This window comes from Onychomys torridus, chromosome 3 (assembly GCF_903995425.1).
Source record: "Onychomys torridus chromosome 3, mOncTor1.1, whole genome shotgun sequence".
NCBI lineage: Eukaryota > Metazoa > Chordata > Mammalia > Rodentia > Cricetidae > Onychomys > Onychomys torridus.
Genome location: NC_050445.1, coordinates 159,496,402 through 159,520,865, shown reverse-complemented (window position 1 = coordinate 159,520,865; position 24,464 = coordinate 159,496,402). Strand labels below are relative to the sequence as shown.

Genomic DNA, 24,464 nt, shown 5'->3' with positions numbered 1-24,464 from the left:
ATCTTTTCCTGATCAGGTAGTGCACAGGCAACCACAAAGGGCACTTGAATTGTTGTCTGTGAGTAAACAGGAATTAAAACCTCTTACAGTAACTTCTGTAGCCAGAGAGCCCAACCCTAGATGCTCCATCAGTGTGTTCATTTATTGAGAGTAGATTTTTGTTTTGTTTAGCCCTTTGGTAATTCAAAATGCAGTCCTTAAGTAATTCTAGAAAAAGTCAAAAGTTACTGATAGCTAGAATGAAGTAATGTAGGTAACAGCTTAGGAAAAGTGTCCGTTACTCTCCTGAATATAATCGAGTGTCACAAAAAGCTCTTGGTAGATTTCACCATGGAAGCCCTCCACAGCTTCCTCCTTCCATGGAGAGCTAGTGAGTTCTTCACTGTCTAGTCCGTTGTTTGGATACTTGTGTGCAGAGGACTAGTCTGGAGACTTGGGATCAAATAATGGAAAAATAGGGAAGTCTTTACTCTCCCTGGGTGCTGAAATCCTACTGGAATATTCAAACTTTAAGAAAAATTGTGTAACATAGTCTTCAAGTTAGCAGAGGCTTCATGAGGAAACTTTGGAATTGAATGGGGAGTTAGGAATTTATATATAAAGTAAAGGAGAGCATGTCAGAGAAAAGAACCTGATCAAAGGGTGGCTTTGGGCTTTTTTGTTTATATATAGAGAACATTAGATTTTTATCAGGAAAGCCATCATTGCTTATAATGATGAGATCAAACTTTATTTTTTCTTTGTTGTGCTTTTCTCCTGCAGATTCAAACTTTGTTGTTTAGTGCTCATTTACCCATCTGCAGCATGGTCCTGGGGACTTTGAGACCTTGGCACCATGAGGCAGCACATGATGGAGAGTGCTCATTATAGCTTTACATGTAAACAGAGCCCTAGTTCAGAAGGAAATACAGTATGAGCATCTGTATTATGTCCTATATTTTATTTTTGCTGTCTCCCCCTCTCAATTTCATACCTTTCAGCAGATGATAACTTAGTAAATAACAGACCCCCAAAGGAAAAGCTTTTGTTGTTTGTGTCTCATAAACTCAAGTAGACTCACCTTTTATTTTTTTTTGGTGTTAGGTTTGTCAAGCTCAGTATTGATCCTATTACCTGTTGAGTGCAGTGACAGTCGTAGCTGTTCAAAGGGCATGCGTATGGTGTTTGAAGTTCAATATGCAAGTGCTTGGACATGTGCACACCAGAATGCATATACTTGGCATTTAGGCACAGAATTGTGACCAGGTAAAACGTGCAGGCTACTCAAATGATGAGTGCCATATTTTTTGATGGGATGGCATTTGAGCACTGAACAACACAGGATAGTGAATCTTCTCTGAGCTCCTAGCATATGTTCAAGCAACCATGGGTCCTCTGTGTAGTGGAACAGAGTTGAGGCTCAAGTCAGTAGTTTCTCATGTGTGCATGGGTTTCAGAGGGCACCTGAGAGTTCTTTGTGTGAGATATGATTCTCTGCAGGATGTTTTGTTTCCTGTCTCTGGTTCATGGATGCCAGTAGCATCCCTAACCTCATAAACCAGTAAGTGCCACAACCCAAAAGCCTTCCTTCAACCTGACTGAGGTTCAGAACTGTTCTCCTTCCACTGCCGGGTCCCATCTTATGGGTTAGATAATATGTCAGAAAACAGGCAGGAAAATGGAAGCTTTTTTTTTTTTTTTTTTTTTTGGTTTTTCAAGACTAGGTTTCCCTGTGTAGCTTTGTGCCTTTCCTGGAACTCACTTGGTAGCCCAGGCTGGCCTCGAACTCACAGAGATCTGCCTGGCTCTGCCTCCCAAGTGCTGGGATTAAAGGCATGCGCCACCACCGCCCACCAGGAAGCATTTTTAATAAGTGTCATCAGCACTGGGGTAACTGAATTTCACTTTTAACATTTGTGGTTTTGAAGGGAAGTGCTTGCTTATGCTGGCAAATCTATAACATTTCAATTTATGTTTTCTAAAAAAGGGAGGAAGACATAATCTAAAACAATTCTGAGTTCCTCACAGATCTTAGGTTGTGAGAGACTATTGATGTCAAATATAATGTTATAGTTTATAACTTGATTATTTAGAAAAATTCCTGTCTCTAAATTTGAAGCCTACAGTAGGAACACAAAGCCATGTTATCAGTGGGACAGAACTGTTTCTGTTCAGTGCTCTCAACTAAGCACAGGCAACTGCCAGAGGGGGCTATTAGTCCTCCTCATAATATGGACGTGCTCTGTATTGAATGGTAAATGTATTTCCTTTCCATTGCCTCTTTTCAAAGTGCCTGTTCTGCAGAACAAGGTAGACACTAGTTAAGACATGTTGGGTACACTGGGACTTGATAATGACATTATTACTAATCATGAAAGATGTGCACATTATGGAAAATTTCATGTGTGTGTCTTAGTTGCTAAAATTAATTACTGCATAAAGCACATATAAGGAATAGCGTGTGGAAATCCTCGAAGTGATGTTTCAACTTTTTATTTTTAAAAAAGAACAGGAAATGACAGTTGTTATTCTTAACAGTACCAAAACAATAAAGAACAGGCTAAAATTGAGAGAGAACAAAGGCTTATCACAAGTAAGTAGATGACAGCATGGATTCCAGGTGCAGCCTACTACCTTTTTTATTAATGAGAAAAGTTCAGATTTGCATTCAAAAAGGGAAGCTTTAGCTGGGCGTGGTGGCACACACTTTTAATCCCAATGCTCAGGAGGCAGGGGCAGGCGATCTCTGTTTGAGGCCTGTGTGGTCTTCAGAGTGAGATCCAGGCCAGCCAGAATTACATTGTGAGATCCTGTCTCACTCCCCTACTGCCCCAAAGATGAAGTTTATTGAAAGGTAGCCATGTTTATTTGTTTCCGCAGGACCGCTTTTATGTTACAGTGTCGTCCTGAGGGTGGAGCAGTTGACCTGACTAAGTAGTGGTCTCAGTGCTCAGTGGTGCTGCTTGGTGCACCAGAGGGCAGGTGCCAGTGTCATACACTGCCGCACGTAGTTATTATATTACCATGTAAAAACCAGGCTCCAGGTGTCATACTTTTTAATTTGTTGAGACAGGATTTCTCTGTGTAGTTTTGGTGCCGGTCCTGGATCTTGCTCTGTAAACCAGGCTGGCCTCTAACTCACAGAGATCCACCTGGCTCTGCATCCCAAGTGCTGGGACTAAAGGTGTGCACCTGCAGCGCCTGGCATAATTGTCATACTTTTAAATCATCATCTAAGTTGGCTGCAGAATATTGTGATAACTGTAATGACACTATGACTGCACTTAAAGAACACAATGTATGTTGTTACTATTAGGTTGAGCAAGCACTCATCACAATAGTCCCAACTTCATAGAACAGCAGTGGTCAGGAAATTAGAAAGTTTAAAGTAAACTGTCTAGTAGAATTTCTAAGTAAAAATGAAGTTACAGTCAAATGTCTTCATGTGTTACTGGTGAGCCAAGAAAGAAAGATCCTGTACTTCTAGGTTAGTGAAATATGTTTGATTGCAGCAGCTGAGACATATATTCATTATAGGCATGTTGGCCCTGGACCATTAGCTTTCAGTGAGAAAGTGCTTCGGCAACTGAGGACAGTGAGCCTAGTATCCAGTAGTCAATCAAGAAGCAAGATAGGGCTGGAGACATGGCTCGGTGATACAAAGTGCTACCTACTGCTCTCACAGAGAAGAGTTTCTTTTCCTGCACTCAGATTGGGCAGCTCACACTCCACCTGTAGCTTCAGCTCCAGGGTATCTGCTACCCTCTTCTGGTCTCCAAAGGTACTGCACTCACATGCATATACCCATGCACAGACACATAATCATATATGATTAAAAATCAAACATATTTTTAAAAAGCAAGAGGTGACTGACTGGGTGGGCCTCCTGTGATCCTGATGAGTACATAGGTATTGTATGTTGTTTAGTGGATTTGACAAATCAGTGCTTTGTTGAAAATAATACTTAGTGTCTGTAAATAGTCTGTGTTAAGTAGCTGAGAGAAGGCTGTTTCAATAAGTGAGACCTCCAGTTCCACAGCCTAAAGTGGCATCTGCTAAAATGTGTTGTCAACTAGCAGTCATTTCATTTGCTCTTGTGAACTTAATATTGTTCGTTTCTGTGACTTCTGTTAAAAATAAAAGTTCAGCATTCCAGTTTGGCCTCTGCACAGCAGCTGGATATTGAGTGGTTGCAAAGTTTTACTACATTTTTTGTTTTTGCTCAGTGCTTTAGATATTAAATGTTATGAACACTTGATAGAATGCTTTGTAATAAATTTAACCTAAAATTATCAGGGAAGACAGTATGTACATATAAACTGGTGGTGTGGCAGAGTTATCGCCGTAACGTGGTGCTGGTGGCTCTGAGTGGCTCCAGCAGCCTTTGGAGCTTCAGCAGACTGGTGTGGAGGTTACTCTGGGAGTAAAGGCCTCCAGTCTCATATCTAGCATGTCTCAGCTCAGACTGTGGTCCCAGTTGTCAGACACCAGAGCAAAGTACAAAGGAAGTTTTAAAAATCTTTTGGGCAGTTTAGGAAATTCCTTAAGTTGGAAATTACTGATCTGTGATATACAAAATATAAAGAGAAGACTCTTAATAGTATTCTAGAAATGTCTTCAAGGGAATGAATAGGCTCAGTTGAAGCATGCTTATGGATTTGTTTTTTCAGAGAGGAAATGTGGAATGTTTTAAGTCATTACCACACACATTTGAGATTAGAGACACCAACTTTAAACCTCAGTAAGCAAAGAAGTTTCCCTGGAAAGCACACATGAGCAACAGAATGAACTCAATTATTAGGGTTTTGTGTTTCATTGATAATTGTGTATGAAATGGTGTTCTCATTATGTGACCATGTAATACCCTTGGTTTCTATCATCTAGGCTCATAAATACTTAACATGTTTTCCATTTGGCTCTCAGCAGCTCTCATCTTATCACCTTGCTGAGATGGCTTAGTTATGGGCCAGATGCACTACTCTCACTTCGTAATACAAGCTGCTGCTGCATGACAGGGAAGGTTGGCTTTCTTGTTAGTTATATGTTTCTTTTTCCTCCTTTCAGGGCAATCCCACATCCTCGAGGGCATGCACATTTGGCAGCACTTGTCAACCATGATTGTGAGCAACTTCTGAGATTTTGTTTTAGTGTAGAAAAGTTTTTAAGATAAGTTAACTTTGTGTGTGTGTGTGTGTGTGTGTGTGTGTGTGTGTGTATGTGTGTATGTATTTTTCATTTGTTTTAGTGCAAACACAAGGTAGAGCTTTAAAGGTAAACTTGACTCTTGTGTTGGCACATGCCTTCTGCCTTTAATCCCATCAACCCTGAGACAGAGGCAGGTGGATTTCTGTGAGTTCCTGGCCAACCAGGACTACATAGTGAGATTCAGTCTCAAAAATAAATAAAATGTTGGCTAAGTGTGTCAGCATGTGTTACCCCAGCACTTGGGAGGCTTAAGCAAGGGGATTGCCATGAATTTGAAGTTAGCCTGTACTGCATAGTGAGTATCATGTCAGTGAATGGAAGGACTCTGTCACAGAAAGCAAAAACCAAACAAAGTAAGCTGTTTAAAAATTGATATCCAAAAAGAAACAAAAACTTGGTATCCATCTAGAGGAGAAAAAAATTAAATGTATTGCTTCAGATCTATTCTATCTGTACATTCACTGTACTTCTCCTTGTTCACTGCCCCAAAATCCCTGCAGTTAGTGGGGAACCCAGGAGTGCTTTGTGTCATTGAGTACACGTCCAATAACAAAGAGACTATCTGAAGTTGACCTCAGTTTGTAGATCCAGATACAGTCGTGTTCATACACACACACACACACACACACACACACACACACACACTTACTTCAGTACAATGATTATCGTAAAACTTAAGTGTTTCTGGAGAGTAGAATTGAATGAAACATGTTTTCATGTGGCCTGGTTAATATATGACTGCAGATAGCCTTGGGTGACCTAGAACAGCTGATCCTCTTGCATCTACCTTCCAACTGCTGGGTTTATGGGCTTGTACCTCTGTACCAAGCAAGACTTTTTTCTTAATCTTTGCTTTTAGAGCAAAATAAATTCTATAAAAATCAGTTGGTCATAGTAATGGTGTGTATTAAAAATATCTGTGATCATTCTCATTATTTGCCTAACATCATCCTATGTGTTTTATTGGCATGGTCTTGTTTATATATGATGTTTAGAATCAAAGTTGTATGTTTTGGACATCAGGATTAAACAAGGCATTTAGTAGAAATTAATTTATATATAACCATAAGATTTAAGGCAGCATTTTATCAGGATTTGCTTATTTTGTGTATTTTTCTTAAAATGCTGTTTCAATTGTTATTAAACTTGAAATTTTAGGTGACTTTGAAAGTAAGTGAGAGTATAAAACCACCTGTAGCATGATACTCTGAAGAGTAATATAATTTCTCCACCTTTATCTTTTTATCTTAGCTTACAACTTTTCTCACAGAATAGATCATTTGTCTTTTGGAGAGCTTGTTCCAGGAATTATTAATCCTTTGGATGGAACTGAAAAGATTGCTGTAGATCGTGAGTATTTAATAATTGCTTTTAGAATTTACATACAGGAAGTTGCTCTTAAAACATTAATATTGATGTGTTTTTACTCCTATCACTCTTGTGAAGCTAATCTTTAAATGGCTGCTGAGTATGTGGTAGAAGTGAATGGGATTAGAATGTTAAAATGTAAGGCCTATAACGGATTGAAAAGATTAAAGGGACAAGAGGGTTGATGTGTTGGTAATGGTGTAACTGTCCTTTCCACAGTCACCAGAGTAAGAAGTTCTCTTGTCACAGGTTTAAGGCTCTAGAATGCTATGTGCTTTAGTAGGAAGCTCCCTGCAGAATGTCACCAACTTAAGAAACCTAGAGTTACTTCAGAGTGGAGTGGTATTGTGTGTATAATCAGGTGTGTGGTGCCACAGCAGTCATGTACATTTTAAGCCTCTACTTAATCAAGCATTGAGGATTATTTTCTTAGTTTTGAAGCAAGTGGTGTATAGCCTGTTTTCAGGTGACTGTTGTTATTTTGAGATAGTGTTTTACTGTTCAGATGAGGCTGGCCTGGAAGTAGCAACGTAGCCCAAGATGACCTTGAACTCAGCAATCCTTCTGGGATTACAGGCTTGTGTTACCATGTGAATTTGGTTTTGGACATTGATTTTTTTGTAATTAACCCTGGTGATGCTTGGTGACCATAAACTGACCCTTTGAACAGCAATCACTAAACAATTTGTTTAGTTACCTTTTTGCTCTTAATGTCACTTTCAGTGTCTGGCAGATCCAACTTCAGTTTACTGGTGTATTTAAGATTAACAGACGTGAGAACTGTGGTTACAGTTGCAATGACATCTAGGTTTTAGCAATGTTTCTACTCTGAAGAGACGCTGCCTTTGCCTTTTTACGTCCCGTTTATGGTTGTCAGTGCCTGAACTAATGTGTATGGGGCACCTGCACACCTTGTGTGTCTTAACTTGGGCTTTGTTTTACCAAATATGAGTATATTGTCTTCACTTTTGAAAAATATTTATTTATTTATTTTACATCCTGACTGGAGTTTCTCCTCCGTCCTCTCCTCCCAGTCCTCACTTCCACTCTGCCTCATCCCCATCCACTCCTCCTCTGTTTCTGTTCAGAAAGGGGCAGGCCTCCCATGGATATCACCAAAACGTATTATATCAAGTTGAAGTAAGCACCTCACCTTGTATTAAGGCTGGGCAAGGTGACCCAGTATGAGGAATAGGATCCCCAAAACCAGCAAAAGAGTCAAAAACAGCCCTTGCTCCCACTGTTAGGAGTCCCACAAGAAGACCAAGCTATACAACTGTCACATACATGCAGAGGATCTATATCAATCCCATGCAAGCTCCCTGGTTGTCAGTAAAGTCTCTGTGAGCCCAGGTTAGTTGATCTGTGGGTTTTCTTGTGGTGTCTGACTCCTCTGGGTCCTGCAATCCTTCCCCTCTCTCTTCAGGAGGATTCCCCGAGCTCGGCCTAATGTTTGACAGTGTGTCTCTGCATCTGTTTCTACCTGTTGCTGGATGAAGCCTCTCTGATGACTGTTGGGCTAGGCACCAATCTATGAGTATAACAGAATATCATTAGGCATCATTGTATTGACTTTTTTCCCCTCCAGTCTGGTTTGGTTCTGTCCTGGTTCTCTGGGCCATCCAGCCTCTGTGTCCTGGCACTTCTGGCAATGTCAGGTGGGCTCACTCTCATGGCATGGATCTCACTGGACCAGTCATTGATTGGCTACTCCTACAATCTCTGTGCCACCCTTACTCCAGCATATTCCAAAGGCAGAACAGACTGTAGGTTGAAGGTTATATGGCTGTGTTGGTGTCCTAGTCCCTTCACTGGTAGTCTTGCCTGGCCACAGGAGATGGCCAGTTCTTAAAATTACTTATTACATCAAGCATGGGCACCCTTCCCCCCACTTCTTGTGTCCTAAGTGGGACTTTGTTTCCTAAGTATATTGTTTTCATCAGCTTTTCTTTCTTTTAAAACTTTTATCTACTACATACTAAAGCAAATGGTAATATTAAATTTCAAGTTTGTCATATTTAAAAGAAGAGTAGATTTGATAGTATTCTATTGCTGCCAGATTGATGAGAAGACATATTTTGTTTTTATTATAGACAACCAGATGTTCCAATATTTCATTACAGTTGTGCCAACAAAGCTACACACATACAAGATTTCAGCTGACACCCATCAGTTTTCTGTGACAGAAAGGGTGAGTCCTAATTGCTAAGATGATCGTTTTTTATGGTTCCCCAATTGCAAGATAAGATTGGAGATTTAGTAGGCATCCCCCCCCCATTTAAAAATTTATAGAAGTTTTGAAATTAATTAACATTTTAAGCAGAAATGTACCAGAAATGGATATTAATGTGCATGTTCTAAAGTTTAAAAAGATTAAAAAATATATTAGCAATGTCTCTATTACAAATTAAACTATGATGGCAGGTTACTTTATAAATTTCCATTTGTAATATTCTTCTTTATTGATGTAAGCAGCTTCTAATCTGCCTCTATCGTCAGGTTTTCTAGTTTCTTTGCTGTTTTTTGTAAGTGTTCCTCACTGAATGTGCACAAACTCTGTTCTCAGCTAGTCCCTCAATGCAGCTGGGCATGATTAAAAGGGTGCTTGCTCTCCAGCCTCAGGTAGATGGGTCTTAATGGTTTCATGGGGAGGAAGAGCAGGTTTGAACAGTGACTGTTTTAGGTTGTATTTCATTATTATAAATCAAATTTGAAATTGGTAATACTCAAAAGCTGGTGTCCAAATGAATTCCAGGGCATGCGAGAGCTTTCCATTCCATTCTTCTTCATGTGATAATGCTGCAGTTGATCATAACTAAGGCCTCAGTGGGAACAAGGTTCCCTTAGTCTTCTTAATTATGTTACTTCAGAGGGCAAGTGTTAAGTGTCTAACTTTTCAAATGGTTCAAGGAACAAACACAGGTATGTATTTATATGTATGTATGTGTGTATGTACACATATGCACAGTAACTAGGTAAGTACATGTTGTACTTTCCAACATTTCTACAAGGGTAGGAAGATGTTTCTCACCAGCAGTATTGACAAACACCTGGGAAGAAGCATTGTATAGGTTTGGCAAGGCTTTGAGGCAAAGCAGGAAGGTATATAGGATTATAGAGTTGCTATGGGCTATAGTGAATCTGGCTACATTTTCAAACTGGTGTGTGCATTGCTTCTGTTAAGTTATCCTTGTGTTAGAAACCCCTTTCCAAGATACAGTGGGGAAAAAGAAAAATACTGCGTGTATGAGGTTGTTCATTGTATTATTATAATGGTAGAAGACTAGAAACAGCTCAAATTATAAGTCTACCCAGGAGGACATGCAACTATAAAAAAGGATGATAGTATTTGAATGTGAAATTATCTCTAGGATATATTTGAAATGAAATCAAAAAGAAAAAATGTCTGTTGTGCAAGGGGTGTTTGCTGTATGTGACTAAAGTATTAATCATTGTATTGAGTTTTACAGTGCAGGGAGGGAGAGGAGCTGGCCACTGTCAGTTTTGGAAGCCCAGTTTAATCAATCCTAGTCTTCTCCAATGTTATTGGATGTCCTGATCTACAAGATAGCTTGCTTTATTGTAGGTGGTCACAGGATCTCCATGCCTTCGACATGATACTGAACATCAGAATTTTTGCATAAATTCATTGTTGGAAACTTGATTGGTGACTCATTTATAAGGTCTCTGTGTTAGTAATAAGGGAGGAGATTTTGACCACAGTGTGTTTCTAATGCTTACAGTTTGATTTCAGCTTAGTAGAAATAAGATGACAAGAAGTAATAGCAGAGAAACAATACAAGAGCATGTTGTAATATAAACTTGGTTTTTATTGCTTGGTTAGTTGTAAATGCATGAATAAACTGGTATGTTTAAGATGATCATTTCCAAACATAGTTAAGAATAGTTCAGTTCTGGGTTCAGTTTTCTTTTCAGAACAGTGCTTTGTTCTTGAATGCATGGCCCTCCAGCTTTTGTTTCCTAGTGTGGTATTACAGATGTGCAACACTACACCAGGATCAAGGTTATTCTTTGAAAAGCATACCCTACCAAGAACACTGGTAGTTGTCTCTGAAGAGCTTAAATTCTGAGGAAAGTAGGGTGTTATTTGTACCTTGATAAAGCATGTGTGTTAGTACCCACATGACATGCGTTCTGTTTCTCTTTCCTCCTCTCTCCTTCCTCTCAGGAGCGCATCATTAACCATGCTGCAGGCAGCCACGGAGTCTCTGGAATATTTATGAAATATGATCTCAGTTCTCTCATGGTGACAGTCACTGAGGAACATATGCCTTTCTGGCAGTTTTTTGTAAGACTCTGTGGTATTATTGGAGGAATCTTTTCAACAACAGGTTAACATTCATTTCTTTGCCTAATTTCCCTTTATTTTGTTTTGTTTTGAGATAAGCTCTTACTATGTGTCTCTCACTGGGATTGTAGGCACGAGTGGCCATGCCTTGCTTTCTTTGATTTCTAAAAGTGTTTATTAAACTTAAGATGTTAGGAAGGTATTTCACTGATGGAGTATGCCGAAGCGTTCGAAGGCCCTCACTTTTGCAAGGCCTAACACACACACACACACACACACACACACACACACACACAAAAAAAAAAAAAAATACATAAAATATTATTATTAAAAGACAGCAAAAAAATATACATTTTCATGTTTTAATATTTGGAGACTTCTTTAAATTCTAAAGCTCTAAAATATATTTCGTATCCTGTAAGCACACCTGTTTCACAGGATTCAGTAATACAAGAAGATTATGTGGTAAGCCACACAATAGAATCTGTTCTGCCATTGACTTGGTAGTCCTGAGATGGTTCACCTACCTTTTCTTTTTTTGTTTTTTGGAGTTTTTTGTTTTGTTTTGTTTTCGTGACAGGGCTTCTCTGTGTAGCCTTGGAGCCTGTCCTGGATCTCGCTCTATAGACCAGGCTGGCCTCAAACCCTCGGAGATCCTCCTGCCTCTGCCTCCCAAGTGCTGGGATTAAAGGCATGTGCCACCACCGCCTGGCCCTACCTTTTCTGAGATGTAACTGGTTTGTAAGTGTGTTATAGGGTTAAATGAGCAAATGCCCAGAAAGCATCACAGATGTAAATAAATTTCTTTCCCTATATACTGTATGAAGTCGTATTTTGTGGCATTTTGATTAAATCAATAGTGCTTTTGGGTTTAGCCCAAGATTCTGGAATCTTTTTAGAGATCCATCTTCAACCCTTTGTTAGTCTGAGCTAGCAAGTTATGTTCTTGGAACCCTGTGTTGTTTTGATTCATATTTCTAGAACAAGTGAATAGCTTTTCTTATGCAGGACCGTTTATGCTTTTTAGTTCATTTAAATCTATGTTATTTGCAAAGTTATGTGAGAAAGTCTTGAAAAGGTTGTGTCAGGGTTGTGAGTTATGTATGTGACTTTTGATTTTGATAAAACATCTAATTGTTTTTAAATCCATCCCTCTTGAGGTTTGAGCCTTAGAGGCATCTGCAGGCTGCTTTGCTGCCTTCCATGATCTATTTCTCTACAGTTATCTGCAGTATTTTATTCTTACATAGCAATTTCAAAAGCTGTTTAATTAATAATTTGAACTTATTGTACTCATTACAGGCATGTTACATGGAATTGGAAAATTTATAGTGGAAATAATTTGCTGTCGTTTCAGACTTGGATCCTACAAGCCCGTCCATTCTGTAAGTGATACTGCATGTGCTTGTCTCTGAGTCATGTTGTTATCCTTAAGTTTAAATAGGAAGGATTGTCCCCATAAAGCCTGGTGATAGAGACGTTATATGGAGTAGAACTAACACTCTGGTCTTCTCTTCTCCTTCCCCCTTAGGTCCCCTTTGAAGATGGCCACACAGACAACCACTTACCTCTTTTAGAAAATAATACACATTAGCACCTCCTGGGTGGAAAAAAACTTTTTGCCTGAAACGTAAAACCTTTTCTAATAATAAAATGTTGTGCAATATATTCAAAGAAAAGAAAATATGAGAACCAGGAAACATACTTATTTAAAAAAAAGGAAAAAAAACCAGCCAAGGAAAAAAACAAACTGAAGTCGTCCTGTATATGTTGTGTCTGTTACAAATGTCCTAGAAGAAATTATGCAGCTAACTGGAGGCCCAGCCAGAGTGCCAGGAGAAGATGGCACCTCTGATGCTCTCCCAGCAAACGGACAGCATGGAGAGCAGAGCCTAGAGGATGGAAGTAAAACCATATTTAAAGAAAAGGGCACTGATAAATGCAAACGTGTGCGTCCTTTTGTTTTTAAAAGATGTCCGAATAAAATGTGTAAAACATATGGAAAACTAGTCTAGACTTTAAAAAACTGTAATCAGCTCATGTGGTTAATAAAGGAGACAGGGGCTGGCCCTGTGTTACAGCCATATTAATGTTAAGCCATATTGACAAGACCATGTTGTCCAGTACTGGGTTCTGGTGAGGGTGACTGCTTTCCTTTGAACTCCAGTTGGTGACTTTCCTGACTGTTAACTGTCAATTCTTAGAGATTAAGGGGAAGTGTACCAAGGGCAGGTGTGTAAGTGCTATGATATGTAATAGGTACCACTCACAGCTGTACATGGGGCACTGCAGGGAGAAGAAAGCACAGTTTAAAAAGATAAAAGTTACTAATTTGTAAAATATTGAGGGAAAGAAAAGTATGCTTGTGAGGAGTTGAAAGAAGAATAGCTATCAGATGGGTGAGGCAGTGTTGTGCACAAGACAGTGTCAGCTCTGAGCAGCATAGGCACCACCATAAAACTGGACCAGGAACAAGCGCTGCCCTCAAGGCTCTGGGCAGAACTGATGAAGCTAAACTAACTTGAGGGAGCCCTGTCGGCGCTGTTAGAAACTGCCAGCTTTGTGTGCCAGCCGGTTTTCCTCTTGGGATGCTGGAGGGCAGAAGCAGAAGCATTGGTTAGTCTCCAGAGGCTGACTCACTGAGGGAGAAGACTGGGTTTCTGTCCTGTCAGACACAGGACTACACTGACAGTGGAGGCTTCTGCTGTGGCCTGTCACAATTCCTGTTGTTTCAAGTGAATGTTTTTACAGATTAAAAAAAAAATGCTTTCTTGGAGGAGGGCAGGCAGTCAGGTGGAGAGACAGCAGCAAAGCACCCAGCAGTTAAGTGTATGAAAAATGGCATTTTGTAGAAAATAGAAGTTTTTGGTTAAAATACACAGTATTAAGAACAATTAAGGGGTTAACTGACTAATAATGTAATAATGTTTAAAATTTTTAAATAATCCAGGAAATTTCAAATAATGAATGTCTTCTCTGAGGTTTTTGTTTCTTTGTGGCTTTTTGTTTGTTTGTTTGGTTGGTTTTGTTTATTCCCTTAAATTGTATAGTTGGGCTAGAAACAGAACATCTCTCCAGAAGAATTTTGTTAGTAAGAACTGGAATGTTGCTTTTCTGTGTCTACTGCTAGAAAATTCAGTCAGATTTCAGGGAAGAAAATACTGATTTAGAGTTACTTTCAGTATTACAATGTCTTTAAAAGATTTAAAATTATTTTTAATTGTTTCCATGTTTTTTACGTGCCACATTAAAATCTTACTGAGATGTATCTTTTCCATTAAAATTGACTCTACAGGAATTTGTTCAAAGCTAAATCTTCTTTGCCATTGATTTCCATTTTAAAAGCTAAGACTTTGATTTTCAAATAATCAGGGTCGCATTTTTGTCCATAAAAGAATGAAAATTCTGACCATCTGTTTGGGTGATGAAGGCAACTACAATTAGGATTTGTGGAGAGAGCCTTTGGCCTTACCAGGTTTTTCTTTTTTTCCAGGCCAGATATCCCTCTCTGACCTTCTATATAGCCTTCCCTATGCCTGTGGATCCCTAGAGCCAGGATACCCAAGTGTCTATTCAATCCAATCTTTTAAATTTTATTAAGATAGTCTGTGTGTGTGTGTGTGTGTGTGTGTGTGTGTGTGTGTGTGTGTGTGTGTGCGCGCGCGCGCGCGTGCATGTGTGCATGCATGTGTTCAGTCCTAATATTTTTAAGTCTGAGGCCTCATTTACTTGAAATTATTTTTACATTGTTTGTATTTGTATACCTTGACTGTAAAGACAGTAAATAACTAGGTGAATAAATTAGTCAAGTGTTTAGACCCTTGACTATCTACCTCCTGAGATAGCCTGGCTCAATATTAGAATGGCAGATCCACTTGTTCTCAACTTAGAAGAGTATTGGACACTTGTGATTTTTTGTTTGTTTGTTTTGTTGTTGTTGTTTTTTTAAATCAGATACACAGAAAAGCTGTCTATTTCATTATCATCAGGATTTGTCATCTGAAACAACTTATAGTCTTAACTTTGAAGTGCATATAAGATGTAATGTTTTGATAGATGTGTTGTCATTCAAATGCCAGGAAGTAAATTTACATGTAATTCCTTCAAAAAAAAATTTTTTTTTTTTTTTTTGGTATAAGAAATACATGATCTAGAACCTTGAGATCCTTAGAGCATTCAGTGTGCCATTTAATCTTGTAGCTTCTCTTGTATAAGCTTCTCAGATTCTTTATAACACTACCAGGATAATGATGGAGCCTGGCATGGCATGCACCTGTCCTCCTGGTGTGGCATACATTTGCCCTCCTGGTGTGGCATTCATCTGTCCTCCTAGTGTGGCATCACTTGTCCTCTTGGTGTGGCATGCATCTGTCCTGGTGTAGCTGGTGTGGCATGCACTTGCCCTCCTGGTATGGCATGCATCTGTCCTCCTGGTGTGGCATGCACTTGTCCTCCTGGTGTGGCATGCATCTGTCCTGGTGTGGCATGCACTTGTCCTCCTGGTGTCGCATGTATCTGTTGTCCCAGCACTTGGGGAGCAAAGACAGGAGCATCCCTGGGGCTTTCTGGCCAGCTAGTCTTGCTGAATCAGAAAGCTCCAGGTTCAGTAAGACACTATGTGAACAAATAAATGGAAAATGATGGAGGAAGACACCCATTGTTGACTGCTGTCCTCCACACACGGGTACACATACGTGAAAATAGCACAGACATGAGCATCTGTGTACACACAACACTGGTTCATGAGTGAGTTTGTAGACAATTGACAAGATTACAGTAAAGCAAGTGTTTGGGGGCTCCTAATACTATTCTAAAATTCTTAGTGTAACTCATCTGTGCACTTTATGTAATAAGACTTTAAAAGAACTCATACGACGCAGGGAGATCCCTTTAATACAGGCTTGATGCCAAGCAGGCCTGTGTCTATTACTAGTAATGTTGTGGAAATTCTTTGATTTTTTTTTTCAAAACACTTGTTTACAGGTCACTTGGATAGCTCTAAGTTTTTTCTTCTGTCAGTTTGGGTGTTGTATTTGGGGTCCTGAATATTTTCTGCAAGTGCTATGCTGCTGAGAAGTCCCTGCCACCAGCCCTGCTTTATATTAAAGTGTATTTTTTCTAGAGTTGACATATGTTATACTACTTCACATCTCTTACCCTAGGACTCAGTATTTTAGGTAAAATGAGAAGATGCTAAAAACGTTCCATGACAGGAGACATGGTTCTGCTTAAACTTAATTCCAGGTAAGCACCATTTGTCATAGAAGTAGCCACACTTTGTCATATAATATCCAAAACCTAGTTATTGCTAGGCTTGTTTTATTAACTTTTTAACCACATTTTAAAAGCTGATTGTAGGCAGTAACTTTTTTTTTTTTTTTTAATACTTCTCTGGACATTAGAGACGAACACTGCTTTTCAGTGTTCCAAGACAGCAGGACCACAGTTGCAGAAAGGTAGCCACATGAGCCCTATGAACTTTAAAAGTTACTGATGATTTTAGAAAGTAGATCTGACTTAATTTTTATGTTCGTTGTGTTATAAAGTGCTTTCGGTAGGAATGGTTCCTATAAGCTCATATTTGAATGCTTAGTCACCAGGGAGTAGAAGTGTTTGAAAGGATTAGAAGGTATGGCTTTGGAGGAATTGTGTCAACAGGGTGAGCTTTGAGGTTTCAAAAGCTCATTCCAGGCCCAATGTGCCTGCAGATCAGGGTGTAGCTCTCAGGTACTGCCCCCACACCATGCTCCCTGCTGTGATAATAGCCTCTTAAGTATTAAAGGAAGCATTAAATATGAGAGTTGCCTTGGTCATGGTGTCTTTTCACAACAATAGAACAGTGACTAAGACAAATACTCTGGAAGTTCTCTGTTTACCTCTATATAAATTATTTAAATAAGTTAGAAGTGGTACTAGGTGAATTTTAAAGTATGAGAAGTTTTTCTGAAGTATGTGTCAGCATTAGTTGCCTTAGTGGCTGTCTGATCACTATCATCAAGTATGTGGGTACAGACTAGACATTACCAAGACTTCCTATTTGTATGTTTTTACTAGCCTATATTAATAGAATAAAATATAATGCTTCGTGTTGGCATTTTTCTCAAATGTAGAGAAGACATTGGTTGTAATTAACCCTCTTTACGAAGACTTCTTTTCAAGCATGTACCTTTATACATTTAACTGTACCCAAGTAGATTTTTTTTTCCTATTGTGTGTGTATTGGAATTCGTATAGTTAATTGGTCATGGGGTGGATTTCTCAATGGTGGAGCCTTAAATTTGTGCCATGTTTCTGATGGCACAGAACACTCGTGCAAGTACAGTCCCATTGGTGTGGCAAGAAAAGGTGGCATCAGTGTGTAACTTAAGTTTATTTCCTTTTTCCTGAAGAGGGGTTGTGGGAAGAAGGGGTCAGCAGTTAAAGAACACTGAAGACAGGCTGGTAATTCAGAATTTTATTTAATCAGAAGTTCAAACTAATATTAAATTCCTGGAGTTCTTGGATTGATGAAACAGTGATCAGAAGGTAGTACATTTTTAGAATTTTTAAAAATCCAATCCTGTATCTTGTGTTCCTATTTTTATTGTATTCATACCTGGTGTGTTTCACATGACTCAGAAGATGTCTCACATAGGGGACCCATGGGTGCTTTTGTTTCAGAGTTGAGTTTTCGGCCTGGAGAGTAGTCCTTGACCTGAATCTGACACAGAAACCATACCAGAAAGGGCTCTCTCAACATGTTCCTCAAGGAGCCGAGGAGAACTCAGTACTGGGCACACTTGAGCCACCAGAATATAAACATACACATTAACTATATGTGTGTAGTTTTCAGCAATTTGTGTGGCGGTTACTTTTTAGGTCCTAAACACCTTATTTGAATATTTTCATGTTTTTAGCATGCAGAGATCCTTCAGTCCAGTGTATCCAAATCTCAAATATGAGCAAAACTAGGGTGATGGCTTGAGTATGAGAATTTGTGAGTGTGTAAAGGTTTGTATTTGTATTTAAAATATTTAAGCAAAAACTTCACTTTCTGTTTTTGAACTCTGTACATTATACAATTAATGTGTGACTGGAATGACTGGGGTCCAAGGTGCCTCAGGTCCCAGCTCCACACATGAAGACAAAAACTAGAACTTAAAATTTTATTTGAAATTTTGCTTTCCTCACTGGCAAAGGTTGGGGGGTTTCCATGGTTCTAGTCTAGGAACTTTTCTCTCCCCATCAGCCTTGCTGACTGATGTCTGAGTAAAGTACACTTAAATAGAAGGGCTTTGGCAATATCAATAAATGAGAAGGAAACTTAAGCGGGTTTTCAGGACAATGATGATTAAAAAGCGACCAAGGAATGTCAGTTATAAGACGATATAAACTTTGACTTAATAAGTATGTAAGACTCCTTGGTGCATGTATATTACACCATTTCTTCCTTTTAGGGTTAAGATACAGACACAAGTTTGAAATAGGGCAGACGTGAGTCTATTTTTCCCATCTCTCACCCCTCAACTCAACCAGGACTCTAGTGTTTAATATAGTAGGTTACTTCTGTGGCATTGTCAGGATGTTGAGCTGCTCTCCTCTGTTCACCATGGTTGGAAGCTTTTTTGCCTTGCTACTGAGCATGGCTTCCCTGGTTAGAGCTGTCTTTCTCTAATTTGCTTAGGCTTCTGCCATGTGTTCTTCCATGCTCATTAAGTTGAAATTAGTTGTGTCAGGGAAGGGAAAGCTAAGTATAGGAAGAGGGGTGCTCTCATGCTTCATGTGTGATAGTGTAGAGTGGATAGTGTTGACGTCTGACAAACTGCAAGGTAGGTTTTCGTAAATGTATGTAGTTAGAGGCTGACTTTGCTTCTCACTGAACCAAATTTTTTAAAAAAAAAGTACAATGAAAAGAAGTAGAAAAGAAGATGGAATAGCAAGTTTGACTGGAAGCTTGGGAAGTTTCTTGTTACTTCCTAGTTTAAGACACAGTTTACTGCCTTAGAGGTATCTTGAGGTTCCAGATGATGGGCTGGTGGATTGTTCTTAGACCTTGAGTGTGCTAGAGGCCCTAAAGTAGGAGATGAACTTGTAACAGAAGCTCACAATGAAGAACCAGATGTTCCGAGCCATCTGAGACCTTGCAATGAGGAGGCGCCAGATGATAAGAAACAGGGCGGTGTTAAAGAGGTAGTGAATGTTCCGGAGCCTGAGGGACAGAAACAAAAGCACAGTTAAGACAGCACCTGTACCCAGTTGTGTTACCTGAAGTGTAAATGTGTTCCTCCTGTTTGTTACCAGCAAATACCTAGTTCTTAGAGCCCATGGCATGGCTTTGTGTTCCTAGGTTTTTATGTCTTTCATTTCCTATTCTTGAATAACCATGTTTCCTTCATGTTTTCCTAGCTTTGTTACTCTTTCTCCTACTTGTGTTTTATAAGCATGATTCATGAATGAGTGTGATATTTTTAAAATACACTCTCTTCTCTGGCCAGTGAGATGACTGAATGAGTAAATGCATTTTTGGAGCAAGCCTGGAACTTGAGTTGGAACTCGTGTAAGGGTCAAAGGAGGGAATTTGACTCCACAAAGTTGTCCTTTGACCTCCACATGCAAATTGAGTCCACAGACTTGTTCCCTGACCTCCACATGGCTATGACATGCACATCCACACACCATGCATAGTTTTTAAAAGCCTTCAATTGGCTGGAGGGTAGATAATGAACTTTGCAGCCTGATTTTCAAGTGTCCTCCTTGGCTATCTACCTTTCCACTGTTACCACCTCGACTACAAACCTTAGTTTTTGCAGGAATCATGACCTAAATAAGTCGTGTAACTTATTTGTCAGGAATTTTGACTAAAAGAAGTAGGAAGGAATTGTAAGAATTAAGGAGTAGTTACATGGTTTTCCAAGTTATGTAGTGTGATCTGCCTTTTGGGTATTCCTTAGGTCACACTGATAAAAGTGCACAAGAAGAAACAAATGGGCTTAAGCCTGGCTCCAGTATGTTTCCATGAACAACATTTTTGTCTTTTTTGTACCCTAAGTACTTCTTGTATTAATGGGCTAACAAAAAGAATACCTGTGGTGGTATTGTGTTCCCCGAAATATTGTGTGTTCCCCAAAATAAACTTATCTGGGATCAGAGAACAGGATGGCCACAATATTAAAAATGAGGATAGGCAGTGGTAGCAGACACCTTTAGTCCTAGCATTTCAGAGACAGAAATACCTCTGGATCTCTTGAGTTCAAGACCACATTAGAAACAGCCAAGCATGGTGACATAGGCCTTTAATCCCAGGGAGTGACAGCAGAAAGTAGAAAGATCTATAAGGCGTGAAGACCAGAAACTAGAAGCATTTTGGCTGGTTTAGCATTTGGCTGGTTAAGCTTTTAGGCTTTGGAGCAGCACAGTACAGCTGAGATTCATGTGGATGAGGACTCAGAGACATCCAGTCTGAGGAAACAGGATCACCTGAGGAACTGGCAAGGTGAGGTAGCTGTGACTTCTTCTGTTTCTCTGACCTTCCAGCATTTACCCAAATAACTGGCCTCAGGTTTGATTTTATTAATAAGACTCTTTAAGATTCATGCTACAAATACCTGTTTCAGGGGTGCAGTGTGGTCTAAATTCAATATTGTGTATTTATAGGATAGTGTGGAATGCAGGGTTTCTAATGCTCAATTGTAAATCCAGCCTCACAATTGGCAGTCCATAAATTGGGGTGGGTTGATTTAATTCACATACAGAACCCTGTGTAGTCAGTCAACAGTAACACCTCACACATACCAAGGAATGCACCTACCTTTTTAGGTGTTGCTTTGCTTTGGGGATACCAGCCAGATCCTCTTTCAGTAGATACTTCTTAACTCCCAAAACATAATTTTCAATGTATTCAAGCCAGTTCAACTGGCGTACATCAAAGTTGAATACCTACAAAGCAAAAGATATGGGTTGTCAGCATTGCACTGCGGAGCAGTCACCTGGAGCTCATCAATATGGCTAGACTTGCTGGTCCTCACTTCTCTCAACCTCCCCATTACTGGGTTGCCAAGCATGCCACTACATCCAGCAGCAGTAAAGGTCTCATCACAATCCACAGACTAGTTCTAGCTGCAATAAACTTGTTTCCTGTGAATGCTGATATTTGTTGTAGGGTATTATTTCAAAGTGTGTTACTTTTGCTTATGCTCTGGAATGTTTGCTTAATGGTACAAAGATGTGTTTGATGAAATAAAATTCTGACCTGTGGTCAGAAGGCTGCATCAGCAACTAGCAGACAGAAGGTGGTAAGGAGGAGCCAGGAGAGAAAGGGTTTATAAGGAGGGCCAAGGAGAAGCATGGAGGGGTTTTTTGGAGGACTCAAGCAAGGAGAGGAGGTGAGCTACTTGCTATTCAGCCTCTCTGAAGAGTAGAATTCCACCTTAGTCTTTGAATCTTGAGTTCTTTAGAGGGAGAGGGGATTAGTTAAGTTCCCTTCATAGCTGTGCAAGAGTTGGAGCCAGAGGGAACAGATTTCCCTCCAGCTACGCGACCCTTGTGGCCGAACTAACTGCTATTGGTAGCAGCAGAGTTGCAGTTGCTGAGTCAGACAGCTGTGGCTTAAAAGGCAGCAACCATTTAAAAAAAAAAAATAGGACAACAGATATTGTCTGGTTTCCTTAGGAAAAAAATTATCTTCCTTATGTATACTCAGCATTTCCCCATCAGCATTGCTGATTGTGGTGATATTTTGTTTGTGATCTAACAAAGCTTCTTCTAAGCCACTAGTTAGCCATGGAGGTCAGGGCAGTGGTGGCACATGCCTTTAATTTCAGCACTTGGGAGATATAGGCAGACAGATCTGAGTTCAAAGCTACCCTGGGCTATACAAGATTGTCTAGGAGAGAAACAGAGCCAGGCAGTGGTGGCTCACACCTTTGATCCCAGCACTTGGGATGTCATGCGTTTAATCAATCCCAGCATTAGGGAGGTGGAGACAGGAAGTGATATGGCTGGGTAGAGAGGGGAATATAAGGTGAGAGGAGACAGCTCAATCTCTCTCAGGCTGAAAAAAAAAGTTGGCAAGTTATGAGGTGGTGGCTGTGGCTTGTTCTTTTGTCTCTCAGATCTTTCAGCATTTACCCCTATATCTGACTCCAGGTTTTTATTTTTAAGACCAATTAGGATTCATGCCACAACCTGTCACATAATTCTGAGTTCCCAGAGTGTACTGTCCCTGTGCTCGGAGTCAGAGCTGTACTTACTCTCTGATCTTCAGGACTCAGCTCTGACAGAAGCATCTCTGTGTTGTTTGTGCTCCATTCCCAACTGTGGTTGATGAAATACTCCAACATGGAAATGGTTCTCAGGAGCCGGTTCATGAGCTTCAACATCCTGAGGGAGAGACCAGATAGCTAGTGCAGTGCATCCTGAACACTGCCTCTTCCTCCACAGGGAAGGGTGGCCCAGTATTATTAAGGAAGCGCAAACCTTGGTAGGCTCATGCCAGTAATACCAGCACTGGGGAGGCTAAGGCAGGAAGACACACATGAGATCAAGATATGCCTGTGGTACTTACTGAGATCATCCAATAAAAATATTTTTTAAAAAGACAAAAATGTATCCCTCTTTCCTCCAGTTTCCCAGAATTCTTTTTTTTTTTTTCCTCCTGTGTCTGGGTAGCATCCCTCTTTTGGCTAGTTAACAATAACAGTTTCTATCATCAAACTTCTCTTTAATCTTTTGTAAAGTACCTTACCCCTTCCTTCATGTGCATGAGAGACAACAATAAATCTAACAAATAGCTCATTTTCTCTAAAATCTACTTGTGGAACTAGAAGGGCTTGCAAATTTCTGTGAAAGTTAGAATTATAATTTCTCCCCACTTTCTATCTTAATTCTGTTAAAGGAAATAATGAAGCTAACAGTCAAACATTTTACAACCCTCCCTACCCAAACATTCATCCCTTTCTCATTAGACATTTCAAAATTGAACTAGTTATTTGCCTGAAAGGATTACTATTTTGTCTTGTTTTACTGATTTGAGGCAGATCTTCAGAAAGCTAATTTCTTTTTATTGTATGTTCTTAAATTTGTAAAACAAAAGTAGGGTCTCGGGTCAATATATAAACTTTTGACAGTGTTGACTATATTAGCACTTGGTGAAGCAAAAACTTATAATTCATACTTAAGGGAGACAGACTTACTGTTCATAATCTACTCTGTTAGACAGTGTTGACACTTATAGAAAATACTATCTTTGCTGATTTTCATAACAGCCTTGTAGGTAGGTCTTTGCCCACATTTTTCTGAATATGGTTCATAACCTTATAGGGTCAGCATTCAAACTCCCACGAAGTTCTGACCAACCCAGAGAACCTCTGCTGTTGCAGTCCCACTGTCCTATTTCCATTTCTTGCAATGGACTGTGTTTTCTAGCTCTAGAAACCTCCTAGGGCCATGGTGTAGTCAGAATTTATTCATATTAACTTCGCAGAAAAGTTATGTTCAAGATCACACACATACACAATAGGTAAAAAGATGAGGAAAACATGGACGTGTGTGATAGACATTTGTCTCCTTCAATCCTCAGCTGTAGGGAGGATTAAGGGCTTTGGGTTCCATGCAATGACAATACTAAAGCCATTGTTGCAACTTCTCACCTGGGTTTCCTTCCAGTGAGCCTCAGATAGAAGTCATAGATGATGGCTGGGGCCCGATGACTGACAGCGTTCCAATACTGGGTGGTAAAGTTGTTGGTGGTGAAGTCAGCATTTGGCCTTCTGAAAGCACTCTCAAATGGGATCTTTTCGATGGTTGCCAAGACCTGTAATCCTGGAACAAAAAGAGGACGTGCTAAATCTCAGAGAATGTAAGTTCATTATAATCTGCAGCTCAGAATGACAGACAGTATCTGCATCAAGAATCTGTTTCTAAGAACCTGAATTTGATCATTACCTCTTTCAAAATATATTACCAGGAAATGAACATGTAAAATATAGATGTTCCAGGTTAGCTTTAACTCAGAGAGAGTTAACTGAGAAGTTGTCTGGACTAGAGTGTCCTGTAGGCATGTCTCTAGGGGATTTTCTTGATTGTTAATTGATACAGGAGGGCCCAGTGCCATCCCTTGTATGGTGGTTTGAATAAGAATGGCCCCCATAGGCTCATATATTTGAATGTGTAGTCATTAGGGAATGACACTACTTGAGAAGGAATAGGAGGTGTGGCCTTGTTGGACTAGGTAAAGCTTTGTTGGAGGAAGTGTGTCATGGGGGTGGGGGAGTGGGGGGGTTGGTCTTTGAGGTTTCAAAAGCCCAAGCCAAGTTCGGTGTCTCTCTTCCTGCTGTCTGCAGATCTGGGTGTAGAACTCTCAGCTACTTCTGTTGGCATGCCTCCATGCTTCCTGCCATGATGATAATGGACTAAACCTCTGAAACTGTAAGCAAGTCCCACCTAAATACTTTTTTTTTATAAGAGTTGCTGTGATCATGGTATCTCTTCACAGCAATAGAACAGTAATTAAGACACCTGGCTAGATGGTTCTGGACTGTATAAGAAAGTTAAGCAAAGCCTGTACAGATGAGCAAGCATCATTCTTCCATGATTTCTGTTGTGTTTCATTGATGGTGAGCCAGTT

At 39.8% G+C, this 24,464-nt stretch overlaps 2 protein-coding genes across 8 annotated transcripts in view; one reads left to right on the top strand and one right to left on the bottom strand.

Annotated features, from left to right (window-relative positions):
- Ergic2 (ERGIC and golgi 2) overlaps positions 1-12,575 on the top strand; it is a 30,626-nt gene extending 18,051 nt beyond the window's left edge. For all 4 annotated transcript variants that reach the window (XM_036181612.1, XM_036181610.1, XM_036181611.1 and 1 more), the window contains 6 exons: positions 5,044-5,099; positions 6,436-6,534; positions 8,646-8,743; positions 10,742-10,904; positions 12,164-12,246; positions 12,393-12,575. In XM_036181612.1, the coding sequence (XP_036037505.1) occupies positions 5,044-5,099; positions 6,436-6,534; positions 8,646-8,743; positions 10,742-10,904; positions 12,164-12,246; positions 12,393-12,455 (562 nt within the window). In that variant the 3' untranslated portion in view covers positions 12,456-12,575. The remainder of the gene's footprint in view (positions 1-5,043; positions 5,100-6,435; positions 6,535-8,645; positions 8,744-10,741; positions 10,905-12,163; positions 12,247-12,392) is intronic.
- A 4,725-nt stretch (positions 12,576-17,300) lies between these two features.
- Positions 17,301-24,464, bottom strand: part of Far2 (fatty acyl-CoA reductase 2) — a 116,163-nt gene continuing 108,999 nt past the window's right edge. For all 4 annotated transcript variants that reach the window (XM_036181077.1, XM_036181076.1, XM_036181079.1 and 1 more), the window contains 4 exons: positions 23,488-23,659; positions 22,090-22,219; positions 20,649-20,776; positions 17,301-19,049 (listed from right to left, as the gene is read on the bottom strand). In XM_036181077.1, the coding sequence (XP_036036970.1) occupies positions 18,887-19,049; positions 20,649-20,776; positions 22,090-22,219; positions 23,488-23,659 (593 nt within the window). In that variant the 3' untranslated portion in view covers positions 17,301-18,886. The remainder of the gene's footprint in view (positions 19,050-20,648; positions 20,777-22,089; positions 22,220-23,487; positions 23,660-24,464) is intronic.